This window comes from Molothrus ater, chromosome 3, assembly GCF_012460135.2.
Source record: "Molothrus ater isolate BHLD 08-10-18 breed brown headed cowbird chromosome 3, BPBGC_Mater_1.1, whole genome shotgun sequence".
NCBI lineage: Eukaryota > Metazoa > Chordata > Aves > Passeriformes > Icteridae > Molothrus > Molothrus ater.
In genome coordinates, this window is record NC_050480.2 from 55,601,193 (window position 1) to 55,623,302 (window position 22,110).

Sequence of the window (22,110 nt, forward strand, 5' to 3'; positions counted from 1 at the left end):
TCCAAGCCGACCTTGAACATTTCCAGGGATAGGGCAACGTTTCTGAGCAACCTGTTCCAATGTCTCTCTACCACCTTCAGAGAAAAGAATTTTCTCATCCAAACCTACCCTCTTCCAGTTTGAAACCATTAGCCCTTGTCCCACCACTAAATTATCTTATAAAAAGTCCCTCTTGAGCCCTCTTATAGCTCTAGTACTCTAGGAATTACTCAAGTAATGAAAAAATATGAAAAGGCCAAAAAGCCAATGTAAACTAATATACAACTATAATCAGCTTTACAATTTCAAACAAGTGTTCAAGCGTTAAACATTAAAAATTCTGCATTAATTCTTCTTTTTTTTTTTTAACATATCCAGTTATAGTATATAACTAAGCATAAGACAATTTGTCCCATTTTATCCCATTTCCACCTGGCTGCAAAAGAGCTTTACCATGTATAAATTCACTCCTGAATCTGCTTTGAGCAGGTGGCTCAACAAAAGACTTCCTAGTTTTCCTTCTAGCACAGATCATTTTATGTAGTGGAATAAGAAGATAAATCATCTTTGGCAAAGATGTTCACAATAACGGTCTCTCTTTCTAATGTTGGGGGCAGAACACAGGAATATTGTACTTTGTGACAATTTAATGGCAGTGATCCCCTTTGCATGTGTGCAAAGAGGAGAAAAAACACTTCACTAAAAATCTGATTTCATTTCCACTTTATTTTCCCAGAAAACTGCTGTAAACTCACAAAACTTTACTTCAAATGTGCACGAGTACATTATTTCAGCCCAACAATTCCAACTTTAAAGAGTACATTTCCTCATACATTTATCAGGCCCCACCTACAGTTATTTGGCTGAGTACAGAACAGTATGTCTAATAAGCACCATTGAGGTTCTCCTTGAACAAACCAGAATCATTTCACATCCACAAACCATTTCCTTTCATTCACTAATTTCTCTTTTAAATATAATAGTTAATTAAAAGATAAGTACATGAAAATGTAGAAGACCTTGAGCCCAACCAGTGGTTGCATCAGACATCAATTTACTTCTGCTTTTGAGAATTATTTTAATTACCCTTTTTCATGAATAATAAGCCTTTTTCCATGAATAAATATAGAATTCAGCAAGGAAGTATGGATCTCACAATTTAAAGACAAAACCTAGCAAGATCCTTCTCTGACAGAATGAAAAAAATTCGTTTTTTCATTTTCCCTGTAAAAATTTATCTTAAACTTCAGCAAGACCGTTGCACTGAACCAGTCTGACTTAGAGGTGGATAACCATTTCAAAAGAATGTAAGACAAAAACTGAAGCCTAGAGACTCCAATCTCTAGGAGTTAATGAAAGTGTCTACAGTCCAATGGCATGTGGTTTTAGCACCCTGTTACAGCTAGCAGAGAGTTTCACTCCCTGGGCTGTATCACAGTAATTTCTGAAGCATTCTCAGGCAATTTGCAAGGGCAACACTGCAGGATGTAGGCTTCAAATGTGCTGTAACACTCTAATTTCATTATCACGACAAACAGTACACAGAATCTTCTCTCTACAACCTGAGATTTCAGGCTCTTCAAGGACAGTAAATACCCCATGTCATATACAAAGTCACCATCTGAATGTAGCACATGAGCACTCAAATCCTTGATAGACACATTTCCTATGATTTGATGCTAGGAAGCCATCAGCATTTAACATTTGAAATAATTATGTAGGGGTCAGGGTGGTTAAACATGGACTATCAGGCAAATAATGGATTTTCCTTTAGTATCTGGCATTTAGCATTATGGCATTTTTTTGCCATAGCCACGAATCCCATTAGGACCCTGTTGCTCTTATCCCACACAGCACTTAAATCTGTCTTGTCACACATTGAAAGGAGGGGGAAGAATGCAGCATGCTAATTACTAGAAACCCTCATTCACTTACCACACTATAAAAATAATTATTAAAAACCAAAAAAACAAGGTGCTTTTGGTTTCGTAAAATTAGGGTCTTTGGGCCCAAGTCACCAGAAAACTTTTAAAACAATGGAGAAACAGAGAACTAGGTCTGTATCGGAGCAGGGGTCACCTGCACTTTACATATGGTTGGAGATTCAGGGTTGCAGCTGCTGTAACAACTCTATTTGAAAGCTGGCACCCTGCATCATGTGAAAGTTGGAGTACACTTCCCCAAACCAGGACAGAAACAAGCTTCAAGAAAAGCATAAGGAAATTGTAAACAAAAACAAGGCTTCTCCCCAGTGCTACAGAACAGAAGTAAAAGGGACATGGCAAGGTTCTTATTCGATGTGCCCGCTTTATCCTCAAGTACAAACAGGGGAGCACAGACTAATTAGTAACTCATAATTTTAAGGGTTTATCCAGAAAGAGAGAATGAAGTACTAGGACAAAATATAACAGCTTTAAATTATGCCTCAGATTCCCACCGCATCAGCAGAGATTCTTGCAGTCTAATTGTCTCTTGAAGCAGCACAGTAACAGATGCAGAAGGAAACACTTGCAAACACAAGAGGAGAGAGAAAAAAATAACTCTTCAGTACTGAAAGAAGTTTTTAAAAGGCTCAAGAACAGGGAAGAAAAAAAAAATCAATAAAATTTCCACAGGAACTCACAAGAGGAACTCATCAGTAAATGTTCCTTCCACACAGTTCAAGGGCCACTTGAAGCCTGCATTTTTTTCTGCATGAAGCCTCTAAAACATATTTCAGTTGTGTCCACTCTACTACAAATAATATATATGAACATTTTCAGTCTGCATTAAGTGACCTTCTGTGAGGAAAACTTCAGCAGCCATATTCTATATCGTATGTTTAGAATTAACCAGAGACATTTAATGAAGATTTTGCCTACCTTCCACAATATTTACTGAAAGTACATATTTAATATCAGTTATTACTCATATCACTTAAATGGCAGATAAAAGTCATAAGTTGGCAACTTTTAAAATTTATTGAGAAACCTCAGCTAATTTAGTGTAGAATAAAAACTGGGATTACATTTGGGGGAAAGAAAGATTACATGTGTTTTCCACTATATCTAAAGGTTGTATCATCATAAGCAAATTGTGGAGACAGAGATAAAAGTGAGATAAGACACAAACAAATATTCAAGCGTATGATAGAATTGATGCCTTAAAAAACGACAAATCCTTCAAAATGAACATAAAGTGATTTTTTAAATTAACAGATCCAATCACAAGAACTAGGAGTTTTTTGAGAACACTGTGAATCTTGAGCAAATCACAGAGCTACATTATTTTAGTATGTTTAAGAAAAGTTCCATTTTATCTATTAAAAGAGAAAATCTTCACAGCTCTCCTCAGAAAAAAAAAAAAAAAAATTAAAAACATTTAAACATTATCACTTAAAGTTAAGCCATATGGCATGATAAGAATATTTATTTAACCTTTAGCTTCATCTGAGAGAAATGTGACAATTATAAAGGTCTAGATTCAGAAGAGTTTAGGTTTAGATTTAGAAGAATTTAGAAAGGTTTTTCTTCCCCACACATTCATGTGGCCAGTAGGGGATCAATGGTGACTTCAGAAAAACTTTTTATGTTTTACATCATGTACATTAACTTTACCTTCCTTGAAGTCATCTGCAGGCATGACAGATTTATCACTTTTAACTGAGGGATCTTGAGATTTTTTTTCCCAAGACTTCCTAAAATAAATATTTTAAAACTCTTGCCTATGAACCAGTGATGAACTTCATGCATTATTAGTAGTACTATAAGAGCAGATACAATTTATGCTGATCCTGATCTCCTTGTTTATAAACTGTGAGTTTAGTTTCTTAAAGAAGAAAAACAACAGCAACAAAATAATAAACACTGACAAAAGAAACATCACAACACTGACTATTTTTGAACTGCCAGTTCCTGTAGTGACTATAAAAATCTTACAGCATTGTAAAAGGAAAGGAAAGGATGAAATCCAGATGAATTTTCTCAGGTGAGAACAACTGTATGAAATAACGATTCCAGAACATTTATATTTGAAAGAAAATTTGGAGAGAATTGCAGTATTTCTTTTGGACTTTTTTAATCTAAAACAATGCTGGTTGAGACATCTTCACAGTTTTTATGAGAGTAAAACAGTTACATATAGAGTAGTCAAAAACCTATTAGAACTTGCATCCTAGAGAAGACATAAAACAACATAACACTGGCAGAGTGGATCATTAATTAAATACACCTAAGTGTAATTGGATGTAAATGTGCCAAATGAAAAATGCAATGTCATCAACATAAAGCATAACTATAAATCCTAGCTATGATCGGCCATGTGTACAAAGGTCAAAGCTAAATCTGCATGTCATAGTCATGTATGGATTCTCTGTTTTTAGGGTGTCTTTCTTGAACTTCTATCTATTCTAGATCATACCTGTGATATTAACTACATACCCTTTGAATCGTTCTAGCCATATAAACCAGGATGTTCAGATCAATACATAAAATTTCATGAAAAAAAATCAACCGTTGTCTTAACTTCTAGAAGAAAAAGCAGATTTTACATCTTCCTCCTACTTGCATCCCAAAATTGATATTATAAAATCAGTCTCAGCTCTTTCCTAATCCTTGAGTTGAGAAAAATGCAGATCCAATCTCAAATGCAGCAACAACTGATCATTTTTCCTTTAGTCTTTCCCTTTTCCTCCTAAGATTCTCAGACTTGGCCTACCTTTGCTGGACTTATAAATGATTTGTTGAGGAAAGGACAAACGTGATGAACCCCTCTTCTCTCTTGTATCAGACTTTCTGTGGCGTAAGTAAGTATTAGGTGTGCCAAAGAAAGGAAGAACCAGTCTGTAATCTAACTAGCTCTTTACACACAAAATACATGGGATCTAATCCTTTCTGCCCTGTGCACTAGTTTGCTAATTTTTTCCTATAGATACAGGTTTCCATACAGCTACTGATTACTCTTCATTGATAAAAGCAATGTGAAATTTTTAGCAGGCTACAACAAGCCATCATTATTACAAATCTTCTAGGAAAGTGGCATTAATCACAGCTCTTATAAAATGAGTAAGCCTTTAATATTGTTGGGTTAAATTAACTCGCATCTAAAATACGTGTACAGTACCAGAACAGAGAAATTAACTTTCCCTTCCAGGATTCACAGAACAAAAATTACATATCCAGAAGTTTATTTAACTAATATGGACTGATTTGAGACTACCAATGCTCTTCCCACTGAGCTGCAAAATGCTGCAAAATCTTGGGTTAACTTTCATTCATCAGGATCTGAATCCTACCATGAGAGACCAAAGAACACTGAGTTAAAAATAATAACAGAGGAATTCTAATTATGTTGCAATCAATGGTCCTCTTATTTTTCATGCAGATTTGGACAAGATAACATGATATTCTGGAGCTTTTAATTTTTTACTTAATGAAATAATTTTGGTTTAATAGACTGCAACTCAATAAAATCAGTTGCTCCCTCCTTTAGTTAGAAACCATACCAGCTGCCCAAAGAAGTTAAAAGACAGGAAGGTAGACAGTAATGCTAAAGATTTGATGATGGCTGTGTACATACCACCTTTCATCATCCCCACTTCGTAGCATTTTCTCAGTCGGCAGGCCTGGCAACTCTTCCTTCTGTTCTTGTCAATGGTGCACTGGTTAGTAGCAGGACACATGTAGTCATTGTGCCCTGTAAAACCAGAGGGAAAGTAAGGACACAGCTATACACAGACATAACAAAAATTACTATAACATCTTGGGGAAAAAAGTAGGGTTACCATCATAACCTCTCGTAAAAATGTTGATACAGATTTTGAAACTAACATCTGTATGCCACACGTTGATTTGCAAATTCTTTAAATTAAAACTTCCGCAGACTAATTAAAATAGTGAACAATTAAAGCAACCACAAAAGAGGATCTATTAATATGAACAAGCACCTTGACTTCCTTGCTCTCAGGCTGAGAAATACACCACCATCTGGTTTTGTGTGCCTGTGCTGATGTTTAAGCAATAGACTGCACAAAATGAGGTTTACAAAATTAAAAAGATTTTATCTGTGACAGTCAGTTCCAGTAAAGAAACAAACAGCAACATAGAACAGAAGCAAAAATCCTCAAATAATTAATTGTACCTCAGAGATAAATCAGTCACTAATTCCAGCTGCATGTCTACTGCTTTGTGCAAAAACTTTCTGACATGACAAATTCTAAAACTACCACACACTGAAACCAAGATTGTTACTGGCATCTTCTCCTTCAGAGCTCCTCTTCCTCATTTCTTACTCTCTTTAGCATTTGGTAGTGCCAAAAAGCATCTATTCCATTTGCTTTTAACAAAAGTGTGATTAAATCTGCTATAAAATTATTTGCCAACCATAGACAAAAGTTAGCAAGGATGAAAAAGCCTCTTCAAAACTATCTCATTGGTGCTCTGTATTCATCTGATCATAACTAAGGTACAGCACACACATTAAAAAAAGAAAAAAGTTACTGCAGAACTGTTTGTTCTTTCTTTGAGGTCAAGGGATCAGCTTGAGGTAAAGTAGGGTGGAGGTTTCACAGAGGCCTTGGTCTCATCAAATCATCTATCCTTGACTACAAATTAGAAAATAGAGTAAAAATTGCTATCAGATTACACCAGGAGCATCTGCTCTCTAATGCTGCATAACTGGGATCTCATCAAAATAAGTAGCCAGTCTCTAAACTTGTTACTAGGGGAACAGCTGACTATGCCCTGTCTCAAACAGACAGAACTATTATTTTTTAGGTCTACTGGATAGAACAAAATAATACTGGAAAAGTCTGTATCCATATGCTTTGCTCCACTACTGCAGTAAACAGGTACAACTGTACCACCATCTCAACCCAGCATGAGAGAACGCTTTAATTTTCAGTTCCTCTGGTAGGATACAGACTGTTCTGTATCTGGTTCAAAACATTTAACATGTAAGGAAATAAAAAAAATCAAGTCAGAAAGAAAAGAGCCTCAACCACATATGCAGTATCTACAGAGAAAAGGAGCCAAAAAAAAAAAAAAAAAACAAACCCAAAAAAAACCCAAAAAAAGGCCATATTTTTTAGAAAATGCACTTATATTGAATCACACTAAGCAGCAGTGAACAAGTGCAGCACCTGACTTCAATCACCTGCCTTGTTCATTAGGCAACTTTGGAAATACCACAAGATAAAGATGGAAAATTTTAATTACTCTTTTTAAAAACAAATAAGTACTTTGAAAGAATAGCTCATCTTCTTCCTGATGAAGTTAAAAGGTAAATTCACATGGTGAATGAGTGCAGGCTTTGAAATCAGCAAATAATTCAGAACATCATTTAGATCTCTCCAAAATGAGCAGATAAATCCCACTTAGGTTGAAGCTGAAATCATGCTAACCACCTTTGTTGGACTGGCTGATTTTTATAGTGTTCAAAGGTTAAAAAAAAAAAAGCGACAGACGTGACTGCATGCAAAAAGCAAAAATCAAGTGTAATCAATATCATCAGGGCAGCCATCCTATTTTTCTTATGCTTATGTGGGTGATAACCTTCTCCTTGGCTATGAATCTGTATTTCTGCAAACCACAAGTGTTTGGAAATAAACACTTGGCTTGTAGAATAGTACATAAAATAATCCTATTTGTAATAGAGCTACAGTTCCTACATTCATATAATAATATTTTTCCTTTTGAAGAGTTTTATCATGAATTTACCATTTAAATGTTAGCATAATAAGTCTGTTTTCATGCACATGATCTGCACCTTAGACAATATACTATTCACTCAAAGTGCTTGATTGACTTCACAGAATAAAGAATGTAAAATCTGGCTGCTAAAAACAGAAATATCTGTGTGTGATGGGTATACTTCTTTAGATTGCAAGTATCATTGTTTAGCCTTTCAGATTGCCTGTAAATCTAGGGAAAAGATAATGCATTTAATATTTATCATAATTTTTGGTTTAAACATGACTTATCAACATGATTTATCAACATCCTTCAAGAGATGGGAAAACATGCTGATCTGAGAGTGAAATTAGCAAAATTTTCATACATGACAGCTGGGATAAAAAGGAAGGAAAGGAAAGCTAAATTGTAGACTTTATCCACACCTTAAGGTGCCAAGCAAGACTGAAAATGAAAAGCAAAACCTTGGGAAAAATTACATTAAAAAGAAAAAAAAAAAGCACTTGGACATTACATAGATTTACCCAGTAAAAACAAATGTTGAATGTAAAATAAAAAGTAACACCAATTTTAAGTTAAAGTACCCCAATAAAACTGCACTTATTGGTTTTAAAATCATATTTTTTCCTAACAGCTTCACAGAAGAACATAAGGTTATTTCTAAATCCTTTATAAGCACAGGTACACAAATTCACAGCTTAATTACTCTCAGAAAAGGTCTTTGGATTTGGAATTTGTGTTCTCTTAGCAACTACTCAGCACTGCTGAGAAGATTAATCTTCTTTCTGGTTTTAAACAAGCAAAACATTAGTAACATGACAATAAGGAAAAGAGTCTAGAAGGCTGTAAAACATACTTCATTTGCATCCAGTGAGGAAGTCCTCTTTTTCTGCATACCATAAGGAAAGATTATGAAATATCCCAAGTTAGTAGGGTCCTGCAAGAATCATCAAGTCCAGCTCCTGGCCCTGCACAGGACAGCCCCAACAATCACACCACATGCCCGAGAGCATTGACAGACATCAATCACAGAACCACTGATGAACGGGAGAGGAAGAGAGGTTAAAATTTGTATACTCTATGCTATGCCCTCAAGCTGTGTCATGGAGCTCACAGGCTGTGTTTGCCTTCTAGTGGAATCTTCTTGTCTTCACTTAGGTACAGCTGTAACTGCTCACATGAGCAGGTTATTCCAGCCAAATGGCTGATACCAAGCTCTTCTTAAACCTTTCCATATAGTAACAGGAAAAATTAAGAAATGAGGAGAATGGGAATGAGGATTACAAGCCTGCTGCCATCTCTCCAGTATTATAATGCATGAACTTATAAACTGAGAAAGAGTGATATAAATTTAAAAAGTCTATTTATTTAAAAGACTATTTAACTTTATAAATCTATAAATATTAAATTATATTTTCTACTTAAGCAAATAATTTTGACGTTTTTATTATTGGCCTTATCTTAAAATTTAATTTGGTGCTTCAACTACTATTTCAAGATTGTGATACCATGTGTAAAGTTTACTTTTACCCTGATCCAATTTTCTAATTCTAGACAACATAACAAAACAGAAAGGCTATTTTTTCCTCATGACAAATAAAAATAGACAAAAATACTGATCCAATCTTACAAAATCTGGCAAGGAGTATGACATCAAGTTTCTGTTTCCCTAGCTGATAAATCATAATTGTTTTAAGTCCTTGGCACATGATTAAAACAACAGCTGTGTTAAAGGGAAAAACTCCCACAATGTATTACTCACAACCATCTCAATATGATCTCTCCAGAGATGAAAAGCATTTTCAGAGAGAGTTATAGGCATGTCATGGCTATCTTATTCCCATAGACTTTGAATGAAACTCTTGTATTTTTAGCTTCCCATTTTATTTGAGCCAGAATGGGAAGGGGTAGAATTCTCCTAAAGAAAACTCCCACAACTATTATAAAGAGTCTAAGAAGCTAAAAATATTGCTCTCGAGTACTCAAAATACCATCAAATTTTATTTAAAAAATCAATGTAAGTCTCTATTTTTATTCTAGGTATAACATCAGGTTTGGATCTTCAGTACCTGCATGGTTCCTGCTATCATACGTTTTTCAAGGAGGTGTGTGGTGGTTTTTGAACTGAGTTTTCTGCACTGAAATCTGTAAAACTAAAACCTCACTACAGGCAACAGCTGGTGTGCTAAATTATTATACTGCTCTTTAATACCAGTATTTTGACCAAAAAAAAAAAGAGACTGTTTTCTGCCTGTGTACCACTTTTTCCTGCAAAGCACAACCTAGTTATACCCTTCTTTAATTAACTTATATGTAATCTGTGATCCTTGGTTTGCTCCCTCATACCCTAACATCATCCATGCCCTATAGTATGAAGAGTCACCCATTTTATAATCAGAAGGGTCAAATGAGGTATCTTTGTCTCTTGTCCTGCATATCTCTAGCCACATTTTAAAATGGGAACAGCTGTGTAATCTGTCACATGCTCTAAAAGCAAGTGGAACAGTTTAGCACTTTCCTGCAAGACAAAAATTGCATGTTCTCTTGTAGTTTCTAAATGTAAAGTGCTTTTGTTTCTTATGTGAATATTTTGAGTTGCTGAAAGTCCCAGTCCTGAGCTAGAAGTAATGTGAGTTTTCAGATAAAATATTCACTAAACACTTGTAATAATGTTTATTAAACATGTAATAATGTTTAATTTTTTGTTGTTGTTGCTTGATATTGCACAACAGTCATATTCCAGAGGAAGTAAAACAACATTAAAGGTGATAATACAGGGTACATTAAGAACAGCTTATAAAAGCCAGGAATTCTATCTAGCAAGCAGGAAGAACTCTGGATTTGGCAGAGGAAAAACAAGTGACCATTTATAAAATCAGATAAGAGTAATTTCTCTACTTTCTATCAATGTGTGTTGCCCAACTTCACAAATGTTTTCAATATTGCCTACATTGGCACATCATATGTCAGCTAGGAATATATAGTTCAGATGACTTCAGAAAATCAGTGTCAGAGAAGAACTGTCAGAGTTCGCTGTTACAATGGAAGATGATACTGAATAAGGCTCCATAGTGTCTGTCCAGAATCCAGCCAAATGTATTCCTCACAAATGGGTTGTGATCTGGAGTATTTCTTTTATTAATTGTTATTCATTTGTAGATGACATTTTTATGCATTACAAGAACAGAGGAAAGGCCAGACTACTCTTCTAGCCAGACTGAAATAAATGGCAGGAGAGTACAGAATAAGAATTCCAAATTACCTTGGCAAACTGGAGGTAGCACATGGGAAAACAACAGCACAAAAGCACAAAGTACAAAGGACTGGTAGAAACCTCTGCATTAAAATAGGGGTAATCATATGCTCAAAACAATGAGGAAAAGAAATTATTTCTTCTGCAGAAAAGTATACCTGACTTTATTCTGCATCACACATTGATTATGAGTGAAGAGTATCATGTTTTTGTAAATAAGGCAAACATTACAGTGTGATGGATACCATGTGATGGATGGGTTTGCAAGATAATCATATTACTCTGTTCAGTACTTGTGAAACACCATATTGAAGGAAATCATGCTTCAAGAAAAAAAGGAAACAGTAGAAAGTGGAGAACCTCCAAAGCAGAATAACTAGAAGATTAGAAGTCAAGAAAACAACATCTGTGAGAAAATGTTGAATAAACCTTTTTTCCTCAGGTTAGGTAAAACCGAATAATTTTTTTTTCAAGTGTGATAGCAAACTTCCATGATTTAAAGGTTGTTGCAGAAAGAAAGAGAACACTTTTTTTTTTTTTTGTGGCATGATTCTCAGGAAAAGAAGTGATGACCTTAACCTGCAGACAGGGAGATTCAAATTTCCCAGTAGCCTTCAAGATAAGATTGGATCAAGCTACAGGTTTTAAGAAGCAGATCAACATATATAAGGAATTGGTAGAAGTTGATCCTATCACAGGACAGAACGATGAGCTCAGGGTCCACTGCAGCTCTTTGATTTGCTTAGGCCTTGAAAAATAAGAAAATATCCTGGATACAAACATCTTAAGCCACTATCACATCCATGCTGAATGCAGCACTTAAAATTTGCTAGAAAAGTACCACATTCCAAATTGTCTTACTAGAAAAAAAGAGGTCCTGACTCTTGCCTTTCAATAGCACTCAAATTTCTGACATGAGATCACCCTAAATTGCATAGCTGAAATTAAAAATGCATGTTAGAGAATGCAATCAAGAGCCAAAAATGCAATCAAAGCACATATTTACCTCAAGGAACACTGGAGAAAAACTACTAAATGCACAAAAAGAAATCAAAAGAAGTTTCAGAAGAACCTGGCTGACCACCAGCAGTTAGAGCAGCCTCAATGACAGCTAAACCCAGATAGAATTTCCAAATCCACCTTTTCCAGCCTTCGCACTTCCAACAGCCATCTCCAACTGGAACCATGTGTTTTCTACCCTGAGGCCAGATGCCCATCTGCAGCTCCCTGTTGATTGGCTGTGATTAACTCAGCTAAACTCACTGAGGTTCCTGTTCTGTAGTTTGGCTGACAGCTCATAGGACCAGTGTACAAGCAGTCTTATTAGGGAGTTTCTGCCTTCTTGGCTGCAGGATCTGAGCTGTTTTAAAACAGATTACAAAAATACCATCAAAACAGAAGACAAGAAGGGAAAATTAAAAGGAAGATCTCAGAAACCTCCCAGATTGACACTATTGCAATTGCTGCACTTTACCATTACCTAAACACTCACTTACTAACATGTTTTACCAGTAAATTCTCTCGAACATGAAAATATGTATACATTACCACCCCTCTCAACATTACATACTTTCAACAAAGTACAGCTCTATCACTCTCAAGTAAAAACAATTGGTAACACTCGAAGTCTACTGCCAAAACTCTCCCACTTGATGGTCAGAAGGCATAACTGCTAATTAAAATCCAGGTTCAAGGCACACAAGCAAAATACTTCCCAGCTTCAAGAATTCCTGTACTTTAGAGACCTTTATATCTCCGATCAAGACATTAAAGGCAGGCCTCTGGAATTCCTCAGCAATTCATCCATTCTCAGAAGCCAACCTGTTCTGGTAATGCCTCCCATCATGGAATAATTTTTAACTGACTATATGTGAAATATCCCAGATATGAGCAAAAGCTGTGAATAAAAGCAGAGAAGATGCACCTGAAAAACATAAGAAAGGCACATGAAGGGGAAATAGAATTGGTGATTTCTAAAATGCTTGAGCAATTCTGGGATCAAGATACCTTGTAACATAAGGATTTACTCCTGATTTGTTCTGAATCTCTTGTGCTCCCTCTGGGGGTTTGCAGACACCCATATGTAGGCATTTGCTGGATGCTTGTCAGAGGTGGTATGAGTAATTCCTTCCTGTCTCATAGGGCTTGGTGGCCATCCAAAAAACAAGGGAATTAGAAGGGGGAAAGAATGTGTGAGTCACAAGGGGATTTTTAATTTGTAAATGGCATTTGTAAGGCTCGTGTTTAAATATATCATCCAATTCTGACATCCAGATTTTAGACAGGCTGTTATGGGTGTGGGGGAATGAGTAAAGGTGCAAAGATAACGGACTCAGAAGATAGAAAGATATACAGCAGGAGACTGAAACATTTTAGTTCACTTAAGATATCAAGGTGATTTGATGACTTGATGACCTAATTTTTAAGAACTTTCCACAGGAGAAAGATAGTAGTAGTAACTAAGACTGGCTCATGAAAGTGATGTAAAAGCCAAAGACACATAAGGGGTAGAGTAATATACATTAATTTGGTAGATTTTTAGTATATGGGAGGACAAATCATTAGAATAAGCCATCATTATGGCTCAAAAAAATGCTTGAGCCCATGGGCATCTTGAATCTGGGCATATTCTAAAATATTTACCTCCATCAAGTTACTGGGCTTTGGAGATGGATAGCATATAAAGTTCATATTGAGAGAAGAGAGTTATTTATCTAATGGCCCTTCTTTGTCCTAAAATTCATAAATATTTTAGGAGAGAAGTACAGTGGGCTGTGGTGTGGCTCCTTTTTATGCTTCTGAAATCAGGTCCCTCAACTAAATACAATTCTGAAGGCTACACATGCTGGGGGAAGAGTAAAGCATTCTTCCATCACCAAGCAACGTGGTATCCTTGGTGTCCTGTGACTTTTCTCTACCCTGAAAGCTTGTACATTAATAATACTCTGCACTGAGGTTTCTCAAAACAAGGTCTCAGATTCCTTTTGGGACATAAACTAACAAAATAGACTGACATAGGCAGCTTCAGGATGCAGTTCAGGTTTTCAGCAAACCATCTGTTGTTTAAACAAAACTGAAAACTTGCACATATTGAGGCAATTTCTAATTCAGGTTACATCTTAAGCTTTAACTACTTGACAACAAAGAAAAACACCTTAGCATTTAAAACTCACAAAATATTACCAGGAACATTCCAGATCCCCTGGATAAAAGTGAATATTGTCACCTCAGGTAAGTTTGAATGTAGATGTGAGTTTTCATAAAATTTCAGTATATACTTACACAGGTAAACATAGATACCTCAGATATCACTGAGAATAACAGAGGTAATTCATTACCACATACAGTTTTTTCATGTCTGTCCTTACTTTTTCCTGTGGTTCTATTAAGAACAATATAGAATGCTTGTATACAGTCTAACAGGAATATCAAGGTTCATTACAGCAACTCTCCTATGAAATCTCTGATGAGAAGTACAGAAATTATGTCTGCATCTATATATTTATTGAGAAATACAGATTAGCAAAGAACAAAGTAGCACAGTTATCTTTGCTGAAGCAACAAAAATCTTTGCTTAAAGCATTTTGGTTATTTTTGTTTACACAAAAAAGTTCTGTGTACCTCAACAGTGTTTGATCATATAAATCACAGGAATTTTTTCCCATTTATTTTAGGAATGCAGTATATATAATAAATCAAAAATATATACAACAATATTTAGTCCACGTATTCTTCTATAAATATACCTGCACATAAGTAGCATTCATTCCTAGCTATCTGATCACAGTATATTTAAAATTATTATCATCTGCAAGGTAAATGCATGTTTCTGTATCTATTCTCAATCTAAAAATTACTTTCATTTTCATAAATTGCACACATGTTCAATAAGAACACGTAACTGCAGAAATAGAGATCTCTTCCAAATCCAGTAGAAAATTCATAAATTACCTTAGTTCATCAAGACTGGGTAGCTATGACTTTAAAAGTTCAGAAAACTTTTCTTAGCCTCTGTGATCAAATGATTACAATTCTCTCATAAGTACTCATATTCTTGAATTATTTTCTTTATACTTATGGATGTCATTTTTTTACCCTAACTTAATCACAAGGAGAGATGGATCAACTGGAGAAAGTACAGAGGAGCTTAAGAAATGGGATAAGATGGCTAGAAAGTATGTTCTACTGAAAGAAATTGGTTTGTTTAGTCTAAAAAAGAGAAGACTGTGAAAAGATATGATAACAGTCTTCAACTATGTAAAAGGTTGTTGCAATAAGCATTCTTTGTGCCACAGGGGATAGGGCAAGAAGCAAGGAGCTTAAATTAGAGCAAACATGACTTATAGATCATGAAAGACATTTTATGGGATCCTGGAAACTGAAACTTAAGTTTCAAGATTTAAAAGCTTATCTACTTAAAAATTATGTTAAAAAAAAAAAAAAATATATATATATATATATATATATATATATATATTATATATATATATATGTAGCAAGAAGCAAATTTACTAACAAGTCTTTAGTGTAGCACAAATAGAAAACAGATCCAGTGTGGTGGACCACAACATTTGTCCATGTGGAGACCAGGGCAAAACCACCAAGTGCTGGCAGCAGAAACTCAATGAAATGGATTCATTTCTTCTACCACAATGGCCAATCGCTGAAGATCTTTGCTGCATGATTACTCGATAACTCTTACTTTTGCTTAAGGCTATTTCAATTTCCACTTTGCTGTGATTTAGTTCAGTTCAAGCACAAGGACATAATTTCAAAAGTCTAAGAATAATTCTTGGCCAGAGGAACTGAAAAGGAAAAATAAAAAATACACAATAAGGGAGCTTTTCTCCTGACATCACAAGTTAAAGTAAATTACTCTGATGTGAAGAAAAAAAAGCATTTCACCCTTTCTCCTTTCAGTGTTGCTTATTACTGACCTCTGGCTCTAACCACTTGTTCTTTTAAAAATCATTTCAGTGTGTCTGGACAAATAGAAATATGAGTAACTACTAACTAATCATTGTCATTCAAATAATTCCATCAATGTCTACCCCTCCATCATTCTTTCACTTTTTTCCTTCAAGGGGGAAGATTCTGAGCTGAATGCTGGAAGTCCTATTTAACTCACCTCAGTGCTAGTCATGCAACAAAACAGGCAATAATCACACCTTGTGATATGATGTAAAACTGTTCCACACTATGCTACCTTCAGTAAAACAGGCAACAGAAATTTTTGTGCCTATGTGTCACCTGGAGATTTCAAAAGCTATAGAAACCTAAATAAAGCACAGCACTTTACCAGTTTTCTGTTTAAAAGGAAGAAATCTGTTTTATTTTCTTCTCTGAATCTTAGATACTGAACAGTACCTCTATTTTTTGCAGAATTACAATTACTTCTTACTCATTTTAAGAGATGTTGAACAAAGCAAAAAAACCCCATCCGTTCCACAAAGTGACAGGCATTTGAGGAAAGAATTATCTCTGTCACAGTAATTAACAGTGGTTTTGTTAGATGCCCTTTACTCCACTAGCCTTTTTGACCACAACAAGACTGTGAACAAAACATTCTGTGTACAGTTCAAAGCCCTGCTTTGTTGACAGACACAAATAATATTTCATCAAGGAAACATTCCTTTTCAATACCGGCTCTCAAAAGACATCTAGCATCTTTAAGGAATTGAGATTTGAACTGAAACATCTGGCTAATGGAGCACTAAATTAAGATTAGTAAATCAATCAGCAGGAATTAATCATCTGACATGGAATACTCAAAAATGCCTTGGATAAGAGGAGAGATATGCATAGCCTGAAAGAGTGATCATCTTGGTCCAATATGGATTTTTAAATTAAATTTCTCACTACCACCATGGTCAGATATATCTAAAGCAAGGATGATATAGAAAAGCTTTGCTTCTCTCATTAACATTGGACTAAGTAACAACATCTTTTATACCTGCTAAAAGCACTCACCAAGTACAGAGCTAAAACTACGTGGGAGAGCACAACTGCTAATGAAAACCCAATAAATGTCATTGTCCCAGAGTCAGGCTAGAATCTCAAGTACTTTGAGTTTCCTCAAGACGGAGTATAAAGAGTAAAGAGTAAAGGTGACTCACTTGAGCAGGTTATTACCTTGAATGCTCCTTTTGAAAAAGGCCTTGCAGCCCTCGCAGGACCAGACCCCGTAGTGGTACCCCGAGGCGTAGTCGTTGCAGACGGCGCAGTACCGCGTCTCCTTGGTGGACTCCATGGCCAGGCTCCCCTTCTCGTTGCTGCTGGACATCCTCTCCCGGATGCTGTGGCGCCTGTTATCGGAACTCGGCCTGTCAATAGCAGAAAAAAATTAAAAATAAAAAGAAAAACAAGCATAGTTCTTTCAGGGAGGTCAAGCTTCATCCTCTGCTTCAGGCTGTAAAAAAGAAGTCTTGCTTGCTGGAAAACAACTGATAGACAAAAATAAAAAAAAAACTTTCTACTGCTCTCTCTCCTTGTTGGAAAGTTGCAGAATTAGTAAGACACAGGGCAATTTCTTATAAATCTCCCTGAAGTTATTGGCTATTTTGCCTTGAAAAATAATTTTTAAAAATTTGATAAATTAACCAAATATTTGTTAAATTAACCAAACTTTCAGCAACACAAAGAAATAGCAAAAAACAGCACTATTTTGTGTACCTGCTCCTGTCCAAAGGTTTCAGCATAACTGTAATATCGCAGTTTGGTTGAGAATCTGAGTCAAAAACCACTTATGACTGCACCTGAATTAGTTTAATTATTAACTTAAATTATTATATTATATAAACCTAAATTATTAACCAAGCTCTTTTCAAGTGTTATTGCCCAATTAGAGATGCAAGCTTTCCTTAACTTTTCAAGATCTAAAACTGCATTAAAAAGTGCCTTTTCTCATTACAATACCACTTTCATAAAAATTAAGAAGCTGTTTCAGCACGACAAAAAACAAGCATATCAAAAAAACAAGCACATAAAAAATTGTTGCCAAAGAACTTTTTTTCCAATGACACAGACATAACTGGACTGTACTAGACATGCACATGACCAGCATGTGCAGGATGCTGTGCAGGTGAAAACCAAACAGATCTATCTGTAAATGGCAATGAATTCACACCCACTGAATCTCGTAAGAGGTTATTATGGGTAGCGGCTGTGGGTGTGATACACAAAGCTGAGAGGATGTGAAATTGCCAAGGGAGCCACCAGTGAACTCTGGGACTGCCTCTGGAAGGCAAACGGTTCTTTGCAAAACACGCTTTCCAGTAAGAGTCTGCGCTAAAAATTGTCTAGGAGACAAATACCATTGGGTGTGACAGCACCAGACAAGCTAAAGCATGAAGAATCCTACTGTTTATAGTAATTATCCAATTACATGCATGCTTTAATTGCTGGTCAATAAATAGGGGGCTTTTATCTCCCCAGAGTCTCAATATTTTCTCAAATAAACATATCCTGGTTTTGAGCCCAGGAGAATCTTTCAGACTTCTTCCTACATACCTAATTTGCTTTATTCCCTTCTTGAGAACAGCAAAACTTGCTATGCTTTGATGAACCGAGACATTTGGCACCAACCACACCTTCCTGCTCCAAACCTGTACTCCCCAGCAGCTTTCTGATTTCTTTTGGTATGCTGTAATATCTCATCCAGCCTAAGTTCCCTGACATCCCCTGATGCAGTACCTCTCAACTGCTTTCTACCAGCCAAAGGCACCTGGATATTCTCACATGTGCTCTCAGCCATCCCCTCAAGACTTTATATATATATCATTTCTGTCCCCAAATATGATATTAATTCAAAGCTTTCAATGAAAATATATCAGTTATTAGAGGAACCTGAGGCTTTACCAAGTTAGCAGAAAAGGCTACTGGCAGCATTCAGGAAAACTGCATTTTTTAAACCCAATGTTCTTTGCCAAGAATTATATACCAGCTAATTTTGAACATTTATTTAAATAACCTTTTCCTTTTGCTTGGAACTTGTGCAGAAGGGAAGAACTGTAAAGGGTGAAGGGCTGACATGACACATCTCTGGTTTTTAGTGAGACAGAAAAATTGGAGAATGTCACAATTGACAACATGATTCTATGAAACTAGGCAGGGGACAAAGCCCTTGAATATTTTAGATGTTAACATGTAAAAGATTAAAAATTTCAAATGTACCAAAATTAATATAGTATCATTAATCAATCATTATGGATACAACGCGTACATAGTACATATAACTCACCTTTTATCTTTTCCAGCCCAACAGACCTAGCTAACATTTTTATTCTTCTCAAGGTCCTGAACCTTCCTTTGAATTTGCTTTATCCCAGTGCCTCATTTAATTGACTTCCTTTTTTTCTCTACTAATGATCAAAGCTGTCGTTTCTTATCATCTCCACCCCATTCTCATCTGTCTGCAGCTTTATCACCTCTGTCAGTACAAGTTTAAATAAACCATGTTGTGGCTTCTTTAAAATACATACTCTTAGGTGCACATAACCACAAGAATGTTTCAAGTACTTGAAGTAATCCAGCAAGCAATCTAATAACCGTCAATAATAATTTTAACAGCCATAGATTAATCCATTAGGTATATGTGATGACTTGATAGATATTCATAATTTTTGACCAATTTTTTTTAAAACTGATACAAATATGCATGTTATAGAAGATAAGGTTCCCAGAATTACTTTCATATCAATAAAAAGAGTAAAAAAATCAAAACTTTGCACTTTAAAAAACAGTATGAGAAAAAAAAATTGAAGTTTCAAAACAATTACATATTTTTTCAGGTGTGTAGCAGTTTTCCAATATTACATGCTTACTAAAGCAATCCTAGTTTCCCAGTTGGATATAAAAGAAAACCCTTTCATAGGTAAAACCAAAATGAAGAAATACCAAAATGTATCAGTCATCACCGATCTATCAGTCCAGGTAAATTAAAATTTCAATTTTCTGAATAGCCATCCTTTTTCAGATCAAGCCTAGGTTCACAAACACATTTTATTGAAGTTGTACTTGAGAAAGATTAAAAATTACTCAAAAAATACCTCAGACAAACAAACAAAAAAGCTTTTTCTAATGTAGAAGGAATTTTAAAAAATCATAAAATATGTGCACTCCAAAGAAAATAAGCTACAGGAAAACACTGAGAAAAAAGATGCAGTAAAGACAGATATCTTTCCATGCTTGTGTGGAGTTTGTCCCACAGGTCCTGTCCATCCTCAGTCGCACAAAGCCCCTGTTCCAGAGGGAGGCTGCAGGCAGAAGCAGTGACAGAGCTGGTTCCCTGCTTGTTCCCAGGGCCCATGGTCCCAGGGATCACAGGGAAGGCAGCGCTGCTCAACCTGCCCGCAGTACCCATGTGTGTCAAAGCTGACTTGGGCCTCCATCACCTCCCTGCACACAAACTTGCAGCATGGAGAGAGCACTATGAGTCTGTTGACACAGGCTTTCACAAAGCAAAAGGAATCTAAAGATGACCCTGCTGCTTCCCGCTCTCAGAATCAGTTCCAATCCAGTGGCATTTCAGCAAGGCTTTGCAAACTGGCCCTGCAGAGACGTCACATGCAGGCTTTGACCAACCACAGTGGGAAGCACACTATAATACCCCTAGACCCATATTCCCAAAAATAACATTCTTTCCATTTATACACAGTAGAAATAAAAGCTGGTAATAAATTAGGTCAAGTAATTATTAGAGGAGGTGAGGAGAAAAGCTTTTTGTGAAAAGAGGTTCCCAATAACAGAGATTGCTAAATCAAAATAATGTATCAGATTTCATCCAGAAACCAGCTGCTAGTTAGTGTACATCACAGACCACTGGTGCTGTGTCCTGACAAAAAAAACCACAACAGCCCACTCTTCATCAAGTTTTCAGTTAGGTTTCAAGGGCTGGTCTTCTGGAGGACATAGTACAACAACTTAACCCAGCTTAATGACTTTGGAAAACCATCATTCCTAAAATATAAGAGCAGAACCTTTTCTGCAATTCCCTTTGTAACCTATGCAAACAACAACAACAAAAAAAAAAAAGACCAAAAGATCTTGCCAACTATGTTTACCAAAAAAACCCACAAATCACAAAGAAAGAAACTCCCAGATAAAGCCCTCTCTCCAAGGCCTGCACAAAACCAGAGCAGATTAGAAATCGAAAAAAAACAGAATTTACTGCACATTTCCAAATGTAATAACACAGCAGAGATAAAATGGAAAGTGTTTGGAACCCACAGAGCAGAACAAACATGTCTCCCACACTCCCTTTCCTGTTTCACACTTTGATGAGTGTGTAAGGAAACAACACACCTCTGCTTTATATGTTCACTCATCATCTGCAGCTCTGAATCAGAAAGAGATTATTAAACTTACATTAACTGCAAAGTAAAAAAGAAGTGTGCATGAGACAATTACAGTTTTATAATGTAAACTCAGGTTTTTTACATCAGGAGAATCTGACTGGCAGGCAGAATGAATTTAGGATAGTCCAAAATACACAATCCACACAACAGTGAGGTTAAGCCGAATTTATTCAGAACCCCATCTTTACCTGAAAAAGGAGGTTTTGGTGTTGGAGGACTTAAGGGGGAAATTATACAAATACTTGAGGACACCTTGAGAAATTCTAGTTTTCTGGATTTACTTTCAAACACAAAACTTTAATCTGCTTTCCAGAATGGATGAAATTTCCCAGGGTAAGGTGCCTCAAAACTAATGGTTATTTCAAAAGCAGCCAAGGTCTAGTACAAATCCTTTTCCACACATTGGACTTATAATGACACCAGTCTGCCATTCCCTATGAAATTAATCTGCTGTTAAAATGTAAACTTCTGTATGGGGTAAAATACTTATGAAATACTCTTTGAACATATCTAAGTGCTTGAAAACACTTAGAAGGCATCTCAAGGAGAAGTACTGCAATAGGATTGAGCAAGTATATAAACAAATAGAGAAAACTGACAAATAATTAAGGGCCTCAAAACTGTATTCTCAAAAAGTAACCCAAATGAATCTGAAAAAAATCATGTGCCACGCAAATGAAAGTATTGGCTTAAAAAAATCTAAAAATATCTAGGGCTGTAATTAGGCTAAGCACAACCTCACAAGAGAGAGAATGCCTAACATGAAGTTGTATCTCAAATGGACAGAATCACAGGATATTTTAGGCCAGATGGAACTTTGGGACAGGATCACACGCCAAGCCAGCATTGGCACAAG

The 22,110-nt window shown here is 35.9% G+C and overlaps 1 protein-coding gene across 1 annotated transcript in view; it reads right to left on the reverse strand.

Annotated features, from left to right (window-relative positions):
• Positions 1-22,110, reverse strand: part of ESR1 (estrogen receptor 1) — a 179,555-nt gene that overhangs the window by 56,573 nt on the left and 100,872 nt on the right. Inside the window, 2 exon segments of the mRNA XM_054514452.1 lie at positions 5,536-5,652; positions 17,032-17,222. Coding sequence (XP_054370427.1) covers positions 5,536-5,652; positions 17,032-17,222 — 308 coding nt within the window.